The sequence below is a fragment of the Anomaloglossus baeobatrachus genome, chromosome 5 (assembly GCF_048569485.1).
Source record: "Anomaloglossus baeobatrachus isolate aAnoBae1 chromosome 5, aAnoBae1.hap1, whole genome shotgun sequence".
Taxonomy (NCBI): domain Eukaryota; kingdom Metazoa; phylum Chordata; class Amphibia; order Anura; family Aromobatidae; genus Anomaloglossus; species Anomaloglossus baeobatrachus.
Genome location: NC_134357.1, coordinates 472,531,335 through 472,550,110, shown reverse-complemented (window position 1 = coordinate 472,550,110; position 18,776 = coordinate 472,531,335). Strand labels below are relative to the sequence as shown.

The following is an 18,776-nucleotide window of genomic DNA, read 5'->3' as shown; positions in this document are numbered from 1 at the left end:
AGCTTTTAATGACAGATCCAGCAAGTGGATGCAATGGGTGATAGATCTGTTAAAAAGGTTATTTAAAAAAGGACCCTACCACCAGGTGTTGATCCACCATCTGAGAGAAGCAATGTAGAGACAGAGACCCGTGTTGTATTACTTAGGCTATGTGCCCACGGGACTTTGTACCTGCGGATATATCCCCCAGGTACATTCGCAGGTTTCCCGCAGCTGTTCTCTGGAATCCGCAGCTATTTAATAGCTGCAATAGTACAGCGAAATAGCTGCGGTAAACCTGCAGGCATTCGTGTGGCTTACCTACGGAAGTCCCAACCCTATCTCTATAGTGGAGAGCCGGTATTTCCGCAGGTAATTACGCAGAAGTAATTGACATGCAATTGCGTGCGGCTGCGAGACATCCGCAGAATGTTCCGCAGACGCACGTATCCGCAGCATGGACACAGCACTCCCCATGTCCCATAGGATAACATGGGGAGTGTCTGTACATGCTGAAACCTGCAGATTTATCTGGAAAATCCAGAAAATCTGCGTATTTTCCGCAGATAAATCCGCAGGTTTAATCTCCCGAGGGGACGTAGCCTTATTGGGCTGCTTGCTGTTATTTTGATAAAATCACTGTTTTCTCTGCTGCAGACCAGCAGTTATTTGAATGTAGAGCAGGGTTATACAGCGCTCAGGAATATGCTGGACTACCTGGCAGCACGCTAAGTAGTCCTCTAATGGTAATCTCCTGCTAATTAAACAGCGATTTTATAAAAATTACACTAAGCAGCCCAGTAAGTGACACATTGCTGGAATCAGGGTCACTGTTCCTTCATCATGCTACTCTCAGATTAGGTGGCAAAAATTTGGTGACAGAATCCCTTTAACAATGGTATTTGTGACCTAAAGCCAATAAAGACATGCAGTAGCATAACGTAAGGGCCCAAATCTCAAACAGGGACCCCAACTATCCCAGGTCTTTAATAGTGATAGTCTTTATATGGGACAAAAGGTATCTTTTGGGCCGTCCTAGGGTCCAGGGCCTGGGTGCAATTGCAACCCCTGCACTCCCTACAATTATGTTCCCTTTAATGTATGCAATCAGGGTCCTGTCAGCCGATACATTCTACCTATGGATTGGTTAGGGTGCATCAGACACTGGCTGCATGATTTCAGCGACACTACAGCATTTTAGTGAAAAACAGTTTAAAAGCTGGCAGGGACTAAATCACACAGCAAACTAAGAGGTAAAAAGGAAAAATGTGTATAGTTCTGTGTTGCTGTGAGAAATCTTTCCCATGGATGGAGTCCAGGACACACAGGTGACATGCGGTTTATTCTACACGTTACAGCTATCCAGCTTCTTCAGGTGCAACCACAAGATTATGGTTTCTCCTAAAGAAGAAGCTTGATAGCTGTGAAACATGTAGAATAAACCGCATGTCACCTGTGTGTCCTGGACTCCTTTTCCACTAATCATGTCTCACAGCAGCACAGAACCAGCACGTTTCCATTTTAACTCTTAGGTCAGAGTCACACTCGCGAGTCTCTCATTGAATCACCCGGCGCGGACTTGACTCTCCTGTCAGGAGCGGGTCGGTTGTATGTATGTCTATGCAGCTGAGACGCTCCTGTCCGGAGAGTGTGAGTCCGTGCCGGGTGATTCAATGAGAGACTCACGCGAGGAACTCACAAGTGTGACTCTGGCCCAAGTCTCTACGTATGTCTTCAGCATCTGATGTTTCATACCTATACAACGTTGTGTATCTCACAACCCTATCAGGTGAGCGCACCACTGTCATTTGTGCCCCTTTTTAAGCAGTTAAGACCCAATTGCGCGTTTACTCTCCCATTGTTTTCACACAGGAGACTAGTCAGACAGGCGGTTTCTGATGGCTTTTCCCCGCCTGCTGCCCTAGAGTTACAGGTCTATTCCTGTATATGGAGAGACCTGTCAGTCATTGGCAGTGGGCGGGAAGACGTTGTATTAGGAACAGCCTATCTGACTAGTCATCCATGAGACTTCTTCCCCAGCAGCTTTTAAACTAAGTTTTTCTCTGCTGCAGCATTTCATAGTTAGACACTGGCTGCAGGATTTCAGGCATACATGTTTGTAACATGCTGCTCATGGATTGGGTAGCATGTATCAAGCGTCAGGTTCCCTTTAAACAGATCCATCAATAAAAAAGACCAGTCACTCATATTCAGTATCAATCACAGGATCCTGGAATCTCTTACGCAGAAATTAATGGGACTGTCAGCATAAGGCTGGAGTCACACTTGCGAGAGACTCGTGCGAGTCTCACATTGCATCACCCGGCATGGGTACACACTCTCCTGGCAGGAGCGGTTCAGCTGCATGTATTTCTATGCAGCTGAGATGATCCTGTCAGGAGAGCTGCATGCCATGTCGGGTGATGTGATGCAAGACTTGCACGAGACTCTCACAAGTGTGACTCTGGCCTAAAATGACTGTCTAAACCAAGCACATGAGCTCTGTGCATCATGGCAGGGCTAATTATTTAAGTGCACCATCCCACCTGCTTGTTTTCCCTCTACCTTCATCCCCCTCTTCTTTGATTGTCAGCTTTGGCTTCATAGAGCCGGAGATAGACTGAAAACAAGCAAGTGGGAGTGTACACTTAAGTGATCAGCCCTGCTGTAATGCATCGAGCACCTGAACTTGGTTTGAACAGTCATTCTGTGCTGATAGAGTAACTTTAACATTATGTCAAGAGCTTTTCCAGCCTGATGTGTTAAAGCAAGACAAACCGTGGTGTGAACATAATCTTCGAGGTGCTAAACCCAGTGAGAAAAGGCAAAAAACAAAGTTGCCTTAAAGTGGACATGCCTGCACAGAAATATTAGACCCCAACATTCCTACCAATAACATCCAATCATCTACGTCCTGAAAGCCCCTGTATTATAATATCAGTCTCATTCTAGACAAATATATGTAATATAAAGACGCTTGTCTCCCTTGTCTGCTCACAAAGCAAACAGCGGCCACAAGTTCCCGTCATGTAGCCGGGTAGGATACCCTGTTCCATGAAGCTGATTCAGAATATGTACACGCGGTGTAGTCTATACATTAAATATGGAGATGTCGTCAGGCGGCCTGCGCCTTCATGTCGCTGTCGGTGATCGTCCTCTCAGCCGCCCATCAGCTGAAGATGAACATGTACTGGATGAGGATCTGCTCTACGATTTGGTTTTGGCAGACCATGTTCATGGCGATGTTACTACCCTCCATCTCAGGCCTCAGGAGGGTCGGTCCAAAGACAATGGCGACACTCTGGACCGACATCCGGTTTGTATCTTTATGTGCGATGACACTGAAAACACAAAGTAAAAAAAACACATTAGTTTTACTCATCTGCTGCCTCTTCATTCACATCAGCGAGCAACGGCCATGTTCTCTTGATATATCATGAAGGTATGATTGAGAAAGCTCCCTCTAAGGCCCCGTGCACACAATGAGTATTTGGTGAGTTTTTCAGTTCCGTATTTGTAGCCAAAACCAGGAGTGGAACAATCAGAGGAAAGGTATAATAGAAACACGGGCACCACTTCTGTATTTATTACACCCTTCTGGTTTTGTCTTATAAATACTGAGGTAAAAAAAACGCGAAATACTCAACATGACCTTATAAAAACCCAAGTGAATCCTTCCACTAAGGCCACATGCACACGTTGAGTATTTGGTGAGTTTTTACCTCAGTATTTGTAATTCGAAACCAGGAGTGAGTAATAAACACAGAAGTGGTGCCTGTGTTTCTATTACACTTTTTCTCTGATTGTCCCACTCCTGGTTTTGGCTACAAATACTGAGGTAAAAAAAACCTCACCAAATTCTCAACGTGTGCACATGGCCTTACTGCAGGTTTCCCTCATTAACATAAAAATGCCATAGCACAAAGAAAGAAAGAAAGAAAAAAAAAAAAAACATACAACAATGATTTCAGCTGTGATTTTATGGTCAATGACTGCAATTTTCATACAGAGAAGAAAAAAAAACAAGAAACACAGACGCTAAAGTATTCAGTAAGCATTATCCGAACACGAATAGTTACTGTTTGCCCATCTCTATTTTTCACTACTGAAAGAAGGGAATTTTGTTTACTTACCGTAAATTCCTTTTCTTCTAGCTCCAATTGGGAGACCCAGACAATTGGGTGTATAGCTATGCCTCCGGAGGCCACACAAAGTATTACACTAAAAGTGTAAAGCCCCTCCCCTTCAGCCTATACACCCCCCGTACTGCTACGGGCTCATCAGTTTTGGTGCAAAAGCCAGAAGGAGGAAAAAATTATAAACTGGTTTAAAGTAAATTCAATCCGAAGGAATATCGGAGAACTGAAACCATTTAACATAAACAACATGTGTATACAAAAACAGGGGCGGGTGCTGGGTCTCCCAATTGGAGCTAGAAGAAAAGGAATTTACGGTAAGTAAACAAAATTCCCTTCTTCTTTGTCGCTCCTAATTGGGAGACCCAGACAATTGGGACGTCCAAAAGCAGTCCCTGGGTGGGTAAATAATACCTCATAATAGAGCCGTAACGGCTCCGTCCTACAGGTGGGCAACTGCCGCCTGAAGGACTCGCCTACCTAGGCTGGCATCTGCCGAAGCATAGGTATGCACCTGATAGTGTTTCGTGAAAGTGTGCAGGCTCGACCAGGTAGCTGCCTGACACACCTGCTGAGCCGTAGCCTGGTGTCGCAAGGCCCAGGACGCTCCCACGGCCCTGGTAGAATGGGCCTTCAGTCCTGAGGGAACCGGAAGCCCCGAGGAACGGTAAGCTTCGAGAATTGGTTCCTTGATCCACCGAGCCAGGGTTGATTTGGAAGCTTGTGTCCCTTTACGCTGGCCAGCGACAAGGACAAAGAGTGCATCGGAGCGGCGCAGGGGCGCCGTACGAGAAATGTAGAGTCTGAGTGCTCTCACCAGATCTAACAAGTGCAAATCCTTTTCACATTGGTGAACTGGATGAGGACAAAACGAGGGTAAGGAGATGTCCTGATTGAGATGAAAAGGGGATACCACCTTAGGGAGGAAATCTTGGCGGACGTTGGTTTCCTAGCCTGTCTCATAGTGGCAATGACCTCTTGAGATAATCCTGAAGACGCTAGGATCCAGGACTCAATGGCCACACAGTCAGGTTGAGGGCCGCAGAATTCAGATGGAAAAACAGCCCTTGAGATAGCAAATCTGGTCGGTCTGGCAGTGCCCACGGTTGGCCGACCGTGAGATGCCACAGATCCGGGTACCACGACCTCCTCGGCCAGTCTGGAGCGACGAGGATGGCGCGGCGGCAGTCGGCCCTTATCTTGCGTAACACTCTGGGCAACAGAGCCAGAGGAGGAAACACATAAGGAAGCTGAAACTGCGACCAATCCTGAACTAAGGCGTCTGCCGCCAGAGCTCTGTGATCTTGAGATCGAGCCATGAATGTTGGGACCTTGTTGTTGTGCCGTGACGCCATTAGGTCGACGTCCGGCATCCCCCAGCGGCAACAGATCTCCTGAAACACGTCCGGGTGAAGGGACCATTCCCCTGCGTCCATGCCCTGGCGACTGAGAAAGTCTGCTTCCCAGTTTTCTACGCCCGGGATGTGAACTGCGGATATGGTGGATGCTGTGGCTTCCACCCACAGCAGAATCCTCCGGACTTCCTGGAAGGCTTGCCGACTGCGTGTCCCACCTTGGTGGTTGATGTAAGCCACCGCTGTGGAGTTGTCCGACTGAATTTGGATCTGCTTGCCTTCCAGCCACTGCTGGAACGCTTTTAGGGCAAGATACACTGCCCTGATCTCCAGAACATTGATCTGAAGTGAGGACTCTTGCTGAGTCCACGTACCCTGAGCCCTGTGGTGGAGAAAAACTGCTCCCCACCCTGACAGGCTCGCGTCCGTCGTGACCACCGCCCAGGACGGGGGTAGGAAGGATTTTCCTTTCGATAATGAGGTGGGAAGAAGCCACCACCGAAGGGAAGCTTTGGTTGCTTGAGAGAGGGAGACGTTCCTGTCTAGGGACGTCGGCCTCCTGTCCCACTTGCGTAGGATGTCCCATTGAAGAGGACGCAGGTGAAACTGCGCGAAAGGAACTGCTTCCATTGCTGCCACCATCTTCCCCAGGAAGTGCATGAGGCGCCTCAAGGGGTGTGACCGACCTTGAAGGAGAGATTGTACCCCTGTCTGTAGTGAACGCTGTTTGTCCAGCGGAAGCTTCACTATCGCTGGAAGAGTATGAAACTCCATGCCAAGATATGTCAGTGATTGGACCGGTGTCAGATTTGACTTTGGAAAATTGATGATCCACCCGAAACTCTGGAGAATCTCCAGAGTAACGTTGAGGCTGTGTTGGCATGCCTCTTGAGAGGGTGCCTTGACCAGCAGATCGTCTAAGTAAGGTATCACTGAGTGACCCTGAGAGTGGAGGACCGCAACTACTGTAGCCATGACCTTGGTGAAAACCCTTGGGGCTGTCGCCAGGCCGAACGGCAGTGCCGCGAACTGAAGGTGTTCGTCTCCTATGGCGAAGCGCAAGAAGCGCTGATGCTCTGGAGCAATTGGTACGTGGAGATAAGCATCCTTGATATCGATCGATGCTAGGAAATCTCCTTGGGACATTGAGGCGATGACGGAGCGGAGGGATTCCATCCGGAACCGCCTGGTCCTTACATGTTTGTTGAGCAGTTTTAGGTCCAAAACAGGACGGAAGGACCAGTCCTTCTTTGGAACCACAAACAGGTTGGAGTAGAAACCGTGACCCTGTTGCTGAAGAGGAACCGGGACCACCACTCCTTCTGCCTTCAGAATGCCCACCGCCTGCAGAAGAGCCTCGGCTCGCTCGGGAGGCGGAGATGTTCTGAAGAATCGAGTCGGAGGACGAGAGCTGAACTCTATCCTGTAACCGTGAGACAAAATGTCTCTCACCCAACGGTCTTTTACTTGTGGCAGCCAGGTGTCGCAAAAGCGGGAGAGCCTGCCACCGACCGAGGATGCGGTGTGAGGAGGCCGTAAGTCATGAGGAAGCCGCCTTGGTAGCGGCACCTCCGGCGGTCTTTTTAGGGCGTGATTTAGACCGCCATGCGTCGGAGTTCCTCTGATCCTTCTGAGGCCTTTTGGACGAGGAGAATTGGGACCTGCCCGTACCCCGAAAGGACCGAAACCTCGACTGTCCCCGCCTCTGTTGGGGTGTTTTTGGTTTGGCCTGGGGTAAGGATGTTTCCTTTCCCTTGGATTGTTTGATGATTTCATCCAATCTCTCACCAAACAAACGGTCGCCAGAAAATGGCAATCCAGTTAAGCACTTTTTGGAAGCCGAATCTGCCTTCCATTCCCGCAGCCACAAGGCCCTGCGTATTGCCACCGAATTGACGGCTGCAACCGCCGTACGGGTCGCAGAGTCCAGGACAGCATTAATAGCGTAGGACGCAAATGCCGACGTTTGAGAGGTTATGGACGCCACCTGCGGCGCAGACGTACGTGTGAGTGCGTCAATTTGCGCCTGACCAGCTGAGATAGCTTGGAGTGCCCATACGGCTGCGAATGCTGGAGCAAAAGACGCGCCGATAGCTTCATAGATGGATTTCAACCAGAGCTCCATCTGTCTGTCAGTGGCATCCTTGAGTGAAGCTCCATCTTCCACTGCAACTATGGATCTAGCCGCCAGTCTGGAGATTGGAGGATCCACCTTGGGACACCGAGTCCAGCCCTTGACCACGTCAGGGGGGGAAAGGGTAACGTGTATCCTTAAGGCGCTTGGAAAAACGCTTATCTGGACAAGCTCGGTGTTTCTGGACTGCCTCTCTGAAGTCAGAGTGGTCCAGAAACATACTCCTTGTACGCTTGGGAAACCTGAAACGGAATTTCTCCTGCTGAGAGGCTGACTCCTCCACTGGAGGAGCTGAGGGAGAAATATCCAACATTTGATGTATGGACGCGATAAGATCATTCACTATGGCGTCACCATCAGGAGTATCAAGGTTGAGAGCGGCTTCAGGGTCAGAATCCTGATCAGCTACCTCCGCTTCATCTTCTGAGACCCTGAACAATGTGATGAGGTCGAGGGGATTTCCCAGCGAGCTCGCTTAGTCGGTCTGGGGCTGCGGTCCGTGTCAGAGACCTCACCCTGGGATCCATGGGACACCCCGGGAAGACATTGCTGTTCCCACTGAGGGGAACCAGGGGACAATGATTCCACAGTGCCCCTAGCTTGAGATGCCGGCCTGGACTGCAAGGCTTCTAATATCTTAGCCATAGTCTCAGAAAGTCTTTCAGTAAAAACTGCAAACTCCGTCCCTGTCACCTGGACAGTGTCAACAGGTGGTTCTCCCTGGGCCACCCTTAGCAGAGGCTCTGGCTGAGAAAGTGCCACAGGGGCCGAGCATTGCACACAATGAGGGTCAGTGGAACCTGCCGGCAGTATAGCCGTACATGCTGCACAGGCAGCATAGTAAGTCTGTGCTTTGGCACCCTTGCTATTTGTGGACGACATGCTGTTGTCTCCTCTGAGCAATACAGGAGGGTAAATAGCCACAAATCAACAGTGCACCATACAGTGTAAAGTATAGACTATAATCATATAAACTATAAATACACTTCTGCACTAGTGGGGCCAGCACCACAGGTGCTGCTTACCGCCTGCGCAAAGCGTTTGTGTGGGCACCAGAATTCCTGCCTGGGTCTCTTTGAGCTTGTCTCTCCTCTCCAGCGTTAGCAGAGCTGAGAGGAATGGCTGCCAGCGTCCTGGGGAGAGGAGGGAGCCGTGGGCGTGACCCAGAAAAGTGCGGGAACTGGTGCCCCACTGTGCAGAGTGAGGGGGTGGAGTATGCAAAGAATGCTCCAGCCCTCAGTGCTGCCGACCTGTACAGCGTCCCGCCCTTCCCCTGACTGGCAGGGCTGGGGGCGGGAAGAAAGACACAAACACACTCAGCGACGCTGAAGTGTATAGTGGCACAAATGCAGCCAGCGCTGCTGTCCCCGGTGCACTAGCACACCCAGCAATGCTGGAGTGTTGCTGTGCGCGGTCCCCACGGGGACACAGAGTACCTCCAAGTAGCAGGGCCATGTCCCTGAACGATACTCGGCTCCTATCCAGCAGGGTCCTCAGGAGCTGTGGATGGAGCACGGTCTCCTGTGCCTGGAGACCGATGGGATCCCACTTCACCCAGAGCCCTAATTGAGGGATGGGCAAGGAAAGCAGCATGTGGGCTCCAGCCTCCGTACCCGCAATGGATACCTCAACCTTAACAACACCGCCGACAAGAGTGGGGTGAGAAGGGAGCATGCTGGGGGCCCTGTTATGGGCCCTCTTTTCTTCCATCCGACATAGTCAGCAGCTGCTGCTGACTAAGCTGTGGAGCTATGCGTGGATGTCTGACCTCCTTCGCACAAAGCATAAAAACTGATGAGCCCGTAGCAGTACGGGGGGTGTATAGGCTGAAGGGGAGGGGCTTTACACTTTTAGTGTAATACTTTGTGTGGCCTCCGGAGGCATAGCTATACACCCAATTGTCTGGGTCTCCCAATTAGGAGCGACAAAGAAATAAACATTTGGTTTGCGTCACCAATTGAAACCTATAGCTTATTTTTCCACAACTGGAGCTTTATTAAGGCCTGCTTTTTGTGTGGCAAGCTGTTTTTAATTGATATTTTGGGGTACATGTTTTGATTGCTTTCTATTGAATTTGAGTTTTTTTGTTTGTTTGTTTTTTTTAAGGCATATCTTCAAAAACTTCTTAGCTGCTAATAGAAGCAACTACCTGCCTTTTCTACCTGGCACCAGCTCAGATTGGTCACTGACCACTCCGGCTGGTTATTCAGCAGCTTCACGTCAACAGATCAGCTATTCTTCCGAGCCACTCTGTCCATGGGGTGCGACTGCCAACATCATGCTGATTGACAATCAGTTTCCTGCATTAGGCAGTGGGGAGCCGGCTGTCAATCTCCATGATGTTGGCAGTGACGGACCATCAGCAGAGTAGAATGGATAAAACGCTGCTAGTCTGTTGACGCGACGGCCGCTGAATTCACGCCCGGAGCGGTCTGTGACCATTTGGTGCCAGCATATATCGGCACTGGGAACAACAGGCAAGTAGCTAGTAATCAGACCCCCACCCAAAAAAAACCAAACAAAAAACCCCAAAACACACCATATATCCCCCTTTAATTTACATTTTTTGCTATATATTTTTTAGTCCCCTTTAGGGACTGACACCTGCGATAGCTCGATCACTTGGGCTATGAAGTCCAACCATAATCAGAGATTCATAAGAAAACCAAGATGGCAGCAACAGAGGCTTTCAGGTGGTGTCTGGTGGTCCTGGAACCCATCGACACCCCTCGCGAATAGCCAAAATAACCAAGGCACACTGGCAACTAATCAATTTAAATGCTGCTGTTAAAGATTGACAGAAATACTTATAGTAAATCATTAAACAGCTCGCTCTGGTCCTTGGTATTACAGGCGGATTACAGCTGTATTACACAGCTGGCATCTCCTGAGCTATAGCTGTACACCCAAACCAGACAAAGGACGTACTGTTATGTTCTAATTTTGGAAGAGGTTAAAATTAACGGGTCATCCATGTAATGCATGATCCTACAGAGGTACTCTTTGTATCCGCTCCTCATTTCAGCTTCTTAATGGAGGTCCCGAATGCCAGAGAGACCCCCTCATACATCACTCAGTTGGGGTAACAAATTGGGACTAATTCATTTTTGCATTGAAGCATTTTTTTTGCTTAGTTTTGGCTATTTGTCGCCTGTTATTTTTTTTCCACTTTAATAATCTATTTTTTCTTCAATTTGCGCCTTTATTTTATTTTTTGCATTATTCTTCTATTGTGGACAGGGTTTAGGATTTCCAGATGTTTTGAAAAAGTTGTAAATGATGAATCGTTTGATAAAGTCACAAAAGTTTGACAATATGCACTCCAGCCCCCTTCCCCCACTGGAGTGATTTTACGTGTGCCCTATTTTAGGAAACATGTAGGTTTTTGTGCAAAAATAGTAAAAATAAAAAATTGTAAAGGGTTAAAAGGCAAAAATAAAAGACAATTTTTGGCTTTGTGCAAAATTCAGGAACAGTGTGACCGATTTTGATGAATTTGGTGCAGAAAAGAAAAAAATGGCAATAAATACCACAAGAGAAAAAAACCTCTATGTGCACATTTTCCAAGTCCCTTTTTCATTTGTTTTATTTATCCACTAACCTACAAAGATGCCTGAACAACTCCCTCATTGTCTCCAGGTTGGGCAGCGGCAGCGACAGGACCAGGTCCTTCAGTCGTCGGATCTTTTGGTTGTGATCACTTATTTCTAGCAAAGAAGGAGAAGTCAAGTTAAAAAGGGAATTTGCTGATGAGAAGACAATAAAAAAGTAGTTGAGGGGCCAAGCAAAAGAAGCATCTGTACCCTGAGAACCAAGTAGAAGACGCAAGTGAGAGAACAATTGTTGATGTCCTCTCGCCCCAGACACTGAGTGAGACAAGGACTTACTTATCGCTTCAACAAACTGCTCATAATGACTAAAAGGGAACAACGGCTCCGGCAGCTCCCGGAAAAACAGCTTCAGTGCTCCGGTGATCACGTGGACGTCCTCCCACCGACCATCTTCTAAGCTAAAGTTTTCACCTAGAAAATTATAAGGACGTGTTAAGAGCTGTCAGAAAGGTACAATGTATGGTGTATGGTGTCCATAAAAAGCGTATACCTGGTGTAATTTTGGGCAAGGGGTTGTATTATACACAGAACTTTTATTTAATTCCTATATCCAATCACTCACTCACTCCTATCACCTGCATCTAAAAAAAAAAAATCTCCAGAATCCAACCTTTTCTCGCCTTTGAGACTGCATAAAACTCTTACTGTTGCTCTTATTCATTCATTCTTGTCTGGGCCACTGCAACTCTACCAATTGGTCTCCCTCTTCCTAAATTCCTAAACTTTCTCCTTTCCAATTCATCCTGAATGTGGCAACCAGGGTAATTTTTTTGAAAACACACACACACACACACACACACAAACACACACACGCAAACACACACACGCAAACACACACACACTATGTATAATGTGCAATACAGAACCCCTAGAGTATCAGTGTCATGTTCTGGTAAAGGAATAAGCCAGGTTGGGGCATAATCAGCGAAAACCCCACATGTATCACTGCCAGCAAGTCTTCCTCAGGAGTAATTTAATACTTTAACACTCACCATGATCCACCTTATAACGTAATTTCTGAATGACCGCCAGGTTTCCGCTGATACGGTATAAGCCATCAATGTCCAAACCTATTAACACAAATTATAAAACAAAACCTTGAAGTAAAAGTGGCAAAACATTGCAGACATTATGTAGTGTGCATGATAAAAGCATAATGGTTACAGTCTCTAGATGCGTTACATGTCTTGACAATTACACATGGTGGGGTAGACATTTTTTACAGTTTTTTACTGAGGGCTAGGAAACTGTGCAACCACTATAAATCCTTCAGTGGTATCATGAGAAATGCATTATGGCTCGTGCCTGAGCCTACTTACCATCATGGGTCTCTTGGAGGTTGCAATCCATCCCAAGCTACCCCATAAAAAAGGATTAGGTGCCTCCATGTGTCCTACTATGGTTTTGAATAGGCATCCACCTTCACTCCCTTGCTAAATGATCTTGTACTATAAAACCCTAATTTTGGACGTACTGCACCCTGGAATGAAGGGAGCTAAAAAAAATAACCAACCAATAATATTTAACCCTATTGGGACAGTTGGCAGCCACCATCAGGACATGGTGGTAACCATGGGAACCATGAACTTGCCTCTTTTCTCCACCACCTCAATGGACTGGCTGACGAACTCAGGCACATCTCTTTTCTCCCGATCACACAGGTGATGCAAGTGGCAACCAAAGACTTGGTCTGTGGTGAAATAATGAAGAGGTCATTGCATGGAAAGCATGCATGAAGGGGGGGATGTATGCTGTCAGGACACCGTTCTTACCGCGGATGTAACCTTTGTCTCGGAGGGACTGCAATGTTGGTCTTCTTTGTAGGAACTTCCTCAGTTTTGACCTCACATTGCGGTCACTGTCAGAGTTCTGTCCTGTAGAGGCACAACACAGAAGAATCCCTTAAATACATGGTAGGGAGGTCAACTAAAGAAACGTCCCCTCATGTCAATACTCCATCCTTTTAGCTTATGCACTGACTGGATGCCATACAGTTGCTGACTTGTGGAGATGCAAGAGCAGCCAGCAATCAAATCTATAGGTATTAGATCACAGAAGAAACCAGTCTCACACCACTTTAACCTGCTGATCTACATAAAATCTTTCTGTCTGGCTGCAGAAGATCCATCAAGTACAGCATGTACAAAGCTTTTAAGAGCACAGAGGTGGAATACAGTTTAGTGCCACTAGAGTTGGGGGGAAAAAGGGTTCTCAGGATCTCGGTCTGGCTTCAACGTCAGGAGTCCATGACCACTGGACCAGAAGCCCTGTGAAGCTACTCACAACCTGGGCGCCTCTTCTGATCAGTAGGCCTGGTGCGACGTCATCCTTGTGGCAAATTGCACACACGACGTTGCATCAGCTTACTTATCAGAAGTTTCGGGAATGCCGGCAGATTGAAAGGAGGTATGCAGAGCTCCAATCCATATCCCATAGACTACCGAGGATCCTGTAAATATTTCCTCAACTCTAGCTACTATTCTCACTCCCATCCACTACCTAAGGTTTTCTTACCAGAATTCTTCTTGTCATCCTTCATTCCTAATTTCTCGGTTGAGCCAAAATCACTCAGTGACTCTGTCTCATTCTCTGAGGTGTAATCGGAGGACTAGAAAAGAAAAAAAAAAAAGTTACTAATTCATGATACGAAGTTCTGGACAATATTATCAACCAAGTTCTTATAGACAGTAATGAGAATAATGACATCTGGAGAAGATATCATTTATGTGAAAGACATGACCTGCCATATTAGGGGACCTCAAACCTCTCTGAACCATTGGCAAGAGCGAGGCTTGTCAAAGGGCGTAGTTCAGCACAAGAACTTAAAAAATAAATAAATAAATAAATAGACACCAAACCTAACTTTCCTGATAGTCTCTGTATTGTTCATTGCTATTAGGATCCATTTACACATCTGTGCAGGGCCGTATTTACCATTAGGCACCCGTGGTCCGGTGCCTAGGGCGGCAGATTGTGAGGGGCGGCACCTTCTGGCAGCAAAAAAAAAAAAAAAAAAAAAAAAAAAAAAAAATTTTTTTTTTTTTTTTTACATTTTTTTTTTTTGTGGCCGCCGAGCACAGGGAGCTGATTGACCCCGGAACTGCTGGCGCCTGCACTTCCGGGGTCACAGGCGCGCGCCAATCCGCTCCTTCCTCTGTGCTGCGTCCACTGCTGTGTGGACGTCACATGCAGAGCTCACAGCAGGACGCCGCGGAGGACGCCGTGATGGAAGCCGGTGTCAGAAGAGGATACTCACGTGAGCCAGGAAGATGGCGGCGGGCACTGGAGCAGGTAAGTGGATTCATAAGGAGCGTGGGAGTGTCTCTAATGCAGACCAGAGATCTGCGCATGCGGGGGGGGGGGGAGGCGGCAAAGGCAGATACTGGAGGGAGGCAGAGGCTGAGACTGGGGGGAGGCTGGAGGGAGGCAGAGGCTGAGACTGGGGGGAGGCTGGAGGGAGGCAGAGGCTGAGACTGGGGGGAGGCTGGAGGGAGGCAGAGGCTGAGACTGGAGGGAGGCACTGGCTGAGACTGGGGGGAGGCTGGAGGGAGGCAGAGGCTGAGACTGGAGAGAGGCAGAGGCTGAGACTGGGGGGAGGCAGAGGCTGAGACTGGAGGGAGGCAGAGGCTGAGACTGTGGGGAGGCTGGAGGGAGGCTGAGACTGGGGGAGGCTGGAGGGAGGCAGAGACTGGGGGGGGCTGGAGGGAGGCAGAGGCAGAGACTGGGGGGAGGCTGGAGGGAGGCAGAGGCTGAGACTGGGGGAGGCTGGAGAGAGGCAGAGGCTGAGACTGGGGGGAGGCTGGAGGGAGGCAGAGGCAGAGACTGGGGGGAGGCTGGAGGGAGGCAGAGTCAGAGACTGGGGGCAGGCTGGAGGGAGGCAGAGGCAGAGACTGGGGGGAGGCTGGAGGGAGGCAGAGGCTGAGACTGGAGGGAGGCTGAGACTGGGGGGAGGCTGGAGGGAGACTGAGGCTGAGACTGGGGGAGGCTGGAGGGAGGCTGAGGCTGAGACTGGAGGGAGGCTGAGGCTGAGACTGGGGGGAGGCTGGAGGGAGGCAGAGACTGGGGGGAGGCTGGAGGGAGGCAGAGACTGGGGGGAGGCTGGAGGGAGGCTGAGGCTGAGACTGGAGGGAGGCAGAGGCTGAGACTGGAGAGAGGCAGAGGCTGAGACTGGGGGGAGGCTGGAGGGAGGCAGAGGCTGAGACTGGAGAGAGGCAGAGGCTGAGACTGGGGGTAGGTTGGAGGGAGGCAGAGGCTGAGACTGGAGGGAGGCAGAGGCTGAGACTGTGGGGAGGCTGGAGGGAGGCAGAGGCTGAGACTGGGGGAGGCTGGAGGGAGGCAGAGGCAGAGACTGGGGGGAGGCTGGAGGGAGGCAGAGGCAGAGACTGGGAAGAAGCTGGAGGGAGGCAGAGGCTGAGACTGGGGGGAGGTTGGAGAGAGGCAGAGGCTGAGACTGGGGGGAGGCTGGAGGGAGGCAGAGGCAGAGACTGGGGGAGGCTGGAGGGAGGCAGAGGCAGAGACTGGGGGGAGGTTGAAGGGAGGCAGAGGCTGAGACTGGAGGGAGGCAGAGGCTGAGACTGTGGGGAGGCTGGAGGGAGGCAGAGGCTGAGACTGGGGGAGGCTGGAGGGAGGCAGAGGCAGAGACTGGGGGGAGGCTGGAGGGAGGCAGAGGCAGAGACTGGGGGGAGGCTGGAGGGAGGCAGAGGCTGAGACTGGGGGGAGGTTGGAGAGAGGCAGAGGCTGAGACTGGGGGGAGGCTGGAGGGAGGCAGAGGCAGAGACTGGGGGAGGCTGGAGGGAGGCAGAGGCAGAGACTGGGGGGAGGCTGGAGGGAGGCAGAGGCAGAGACTGGGGGGAGGCTGGAGGGAGGCAGAGGCAGAGACTGGGGGGAGGCTGGAGGGAGGCAGAGGCAGAGACTGGGGGAGGCTGGAGGGAGGCAGAGGCTGAGACTGGGGGGAGGCTGGAGGGAGGCAGAGGCAGAGACGGGGGGGAGGCTGGAGGGAGGCAGAGGCAGAGACTGGAGGGAGGCAGAGGCTGAGACTGGAGGGAGGCAGAGGCTGAGACTGGGGGGAGGCTGGAGGGAGGCAGAGGCTGAGACTGGAGGGAGGCAGAGGCTGAGACTGGGGGGAGGCTGGAGGGAGGCAGAGGCTGAGACTGGAGAGAGGCAGAGGCTGAGACTGGGGGGAGGTTGGAGGGAGGCAGAGGCTGAGACTGGAGGGAGGCAGAGGCTGAGACTGTGGGGAGGCTGGAGGGAGGCAGAGGCTGAGACTGGAGAGAGGCAGAGGCTGAGACTGGGGGGAGGCTGGAGGGAGGCAGAGGCTGAGACTGGAGAGAGGCAGAGGCTGAGACTGTGGGGAGGCTGGAGGGAGGCAGAGGCTGAGACTGGGGGAGGCTGGAGGGAGGCAGAGGCAGAGACTGGGGGGAGGCAGGAGGGAGGCAGAGGCAGAGACTGGGAAGAGGCTGGAGGGAGGCAGAGGCTGAGACTGGGGGGAGGCTGGAGAGAGGCAGAGGCTGAGACTGGGGGAGGCTGGAGGGAGGCAGAGGCAGAGACTGGGGGAGGCTGGAGGGAGGCAGAGGCAGAGACTGGGGGGAGGCTGGAGGGAGGCAGAGGCAGAGACTGGGGGGAGGCTGGAGGGAGGCAGAGGCAGAGACTGGGGGGAGGCTGGAGGGAGGCAGAGGCAGAGACTGGGGGGAGGCTGGAGGGAGGCAGAGGCTGAGACTGGGGGGAGGTTGGAGGGAGGCAGAGGCTGAGACTGGAGGGAGGCAGAGGCTGAGACTGTGGGGAGGCTGGAGGGAGGCAGAGGCTGAGACTGGGGGAGGCTGGAGGGAGGCAGAGGCAGAGACTGGGGGGAGGCTGGAGGGAGGCAGAGGCAGAGACTGGGGGGGAGGCTGGAGGGAGGCAGAGGCAGAGACTGGGGGGAGGCTGGAGGGAGGCAGAGTCAGAGACTGGGGGCAGGCTGGAGGGAGGCAGAGACTGGAGGGAGGCTGAGGCTGAGACTGGGGGGAGGCTGGAGGGAGGCTGAGGCTGAGACTGGAGGGAGGCTGAGGCTGAGACTGGGGGGAGGCTGGAGGGAGGCAGAGACTGGGGGGAGGCTGGAGGGAGGCAGAGGCAGAGACTGGGGGGAGGCTGGAGGGAGGCTGAGGCTGAGACTGGAGGGAGGCTGAGGCTGAGACTTGAGGGAGGCTGAGGCTGAGACTGGAGGGAGGCTGGAGGGAGGCTGAGGCGGAGACTGGGGCAGGCTGAGGCTGGGGGGAGGCAAAGGCTGAGACTGGGGAAGAGAGGCTGATGCTGAGGGAAGATAGAGGCTGATGCTGGGGGAGAGAGGCTGATGCTGGGGGAGTGGGAGAGAGGGGCTAATGCTAGAGACAGAGGACAAGGGATGAGGGATAGTGCAATGACAAAATCGATTGGGTGGGGGGAGTGTAAGGACTCAGAATAAGAGGGGGCAGCATTGGGAGCTCATTGTGAAGAAGGGGCAGCATGTGTGGGATCAGTATGGAGTGGAGCAATGTAGGGGAGTCAATATCAAGAGTGGGGTAGTGTGTGTGGGGGGGTCTCAGCATAAGCGTTAGTGTGGTGGTCTTAGCATGAGTGGGGCAACATGAAGGTCTCATTATGGAAAAGAGGAAGGCAGCATTAGGAGCTCATGGAGAGGGACAGCATGCATGGGACATTGTGAGAAGGGGGCAGCATGCATGGGACACTGAGGAGGGGGCAGCATGCATGAGACATTGTGAGAAGGGGGCAGCATGCATGGGACACTGAGGAGGGGGCAGCATGCATGAGACATTGTGAGGAGGGAGCAGCATGCATGGGACATTGTGAGGAAGGAGCAGCATGCATGGGACATTGTGAGGAGGGAGCATCAAGCATGAGACATTGTGCGGAGGGAGCAGCATGCATGGGACATTGTGAGGAGGGAGCAGCATGCATGGGACATTGTGAGGCGGGAGCAGCATACATGAGACATTGTGAGGAGGGGGCAGCATGCATGAGACATTGTGAGGAGGGAGCAGCATTCATGGGACATTGTGAGGAGGGAGCAGCATGCATGGGACATTGTGAGGAGGGGCAGCATGCATGGGACATTGTGAGGAGGGAGCAGCATGCATGGGACATTGTGAAGAGGGGGCAGCATGCATGGGACATTGTGAGGAGAGAGCAGCATGCATGGGACATTGTGAGGAGGGGGCAGCATGCATGGGACATTGTGAGGAGGGGGCAGCATGCATGGGACATTGTGAGGAGGGGGCAGCATGCATAAGACATTGTGAGGAGGGGGCAGCATGCAAGGGACATTGTGAGGAGGGGGCAGCATGCAAGGGACATTGTGAGGAGGGAGCAGCATGCATGGGACATTGTGAGGAGGGGGCAGCATGCAAGGGACATTGTGAGGAGGGGGCAGCATTCATGGGACATTGTGAGGAGGGGGCAGCATGCATGGGACATTGTGAGGAGGGGGCAGCAAGCATGGGACATTGTGAGGAGGGAGCAGCATGCATGGGACATTGTGAGGAGGGGGCAGCATGCATGGGACATTGTGAGGAGGGGGCAGCATGCATGG

General features: G+C 51.4%; 1 protein-coding gene across 4 annotated transcripts in view; it reads right to left on the bottom strand.

Annotated features, from left to right (window-relative positions):
- Positions 1-1,386: 1,386 nt before the first annotated feature.
- Positions 1,387-18,776, bottom strand: part of ARHGAP27 (Rho GTPase activating protein 27) — a 75,615-nt gene continuing 58,225 nt past the window's right edge. For all 4 annotated transcript variants that reach the window (XM_075350657.1, XM_075350656.1, XM_075350658.1 and 1 more), the window contains 7 exons: positions 13,730-13,823; positions 12,988-13,089; positions 12,807-12,905; positions 12,208-12,285; positions 11,492-11,626; positions 11,206-11,311; positions 1,387-3,320 (listed from right to left, as the gene is read on the bottom strand). In XM_075350657.1, the coding sequence (XP_075206772.1) occupies positions 3,149-3,320; positions 11,206-11,311; positions 11,492-11,626; positions 12,208-12,285; positions 12,807-12,905; positions 12,988-13,089; positions 13,730-13,823 (786 nt within the window). In that variant the 3' untranslated portion in view covers positions 1,387-3,148. The remainder of the gene's footprint in view (positions 3,321-11,205; positions 11,312-11,491; positions 11,627-12,207; positions 12,286-12,806; positions 12,906-12,987; positions 13,090-13,729; positions 13,824-18,776) is intronic.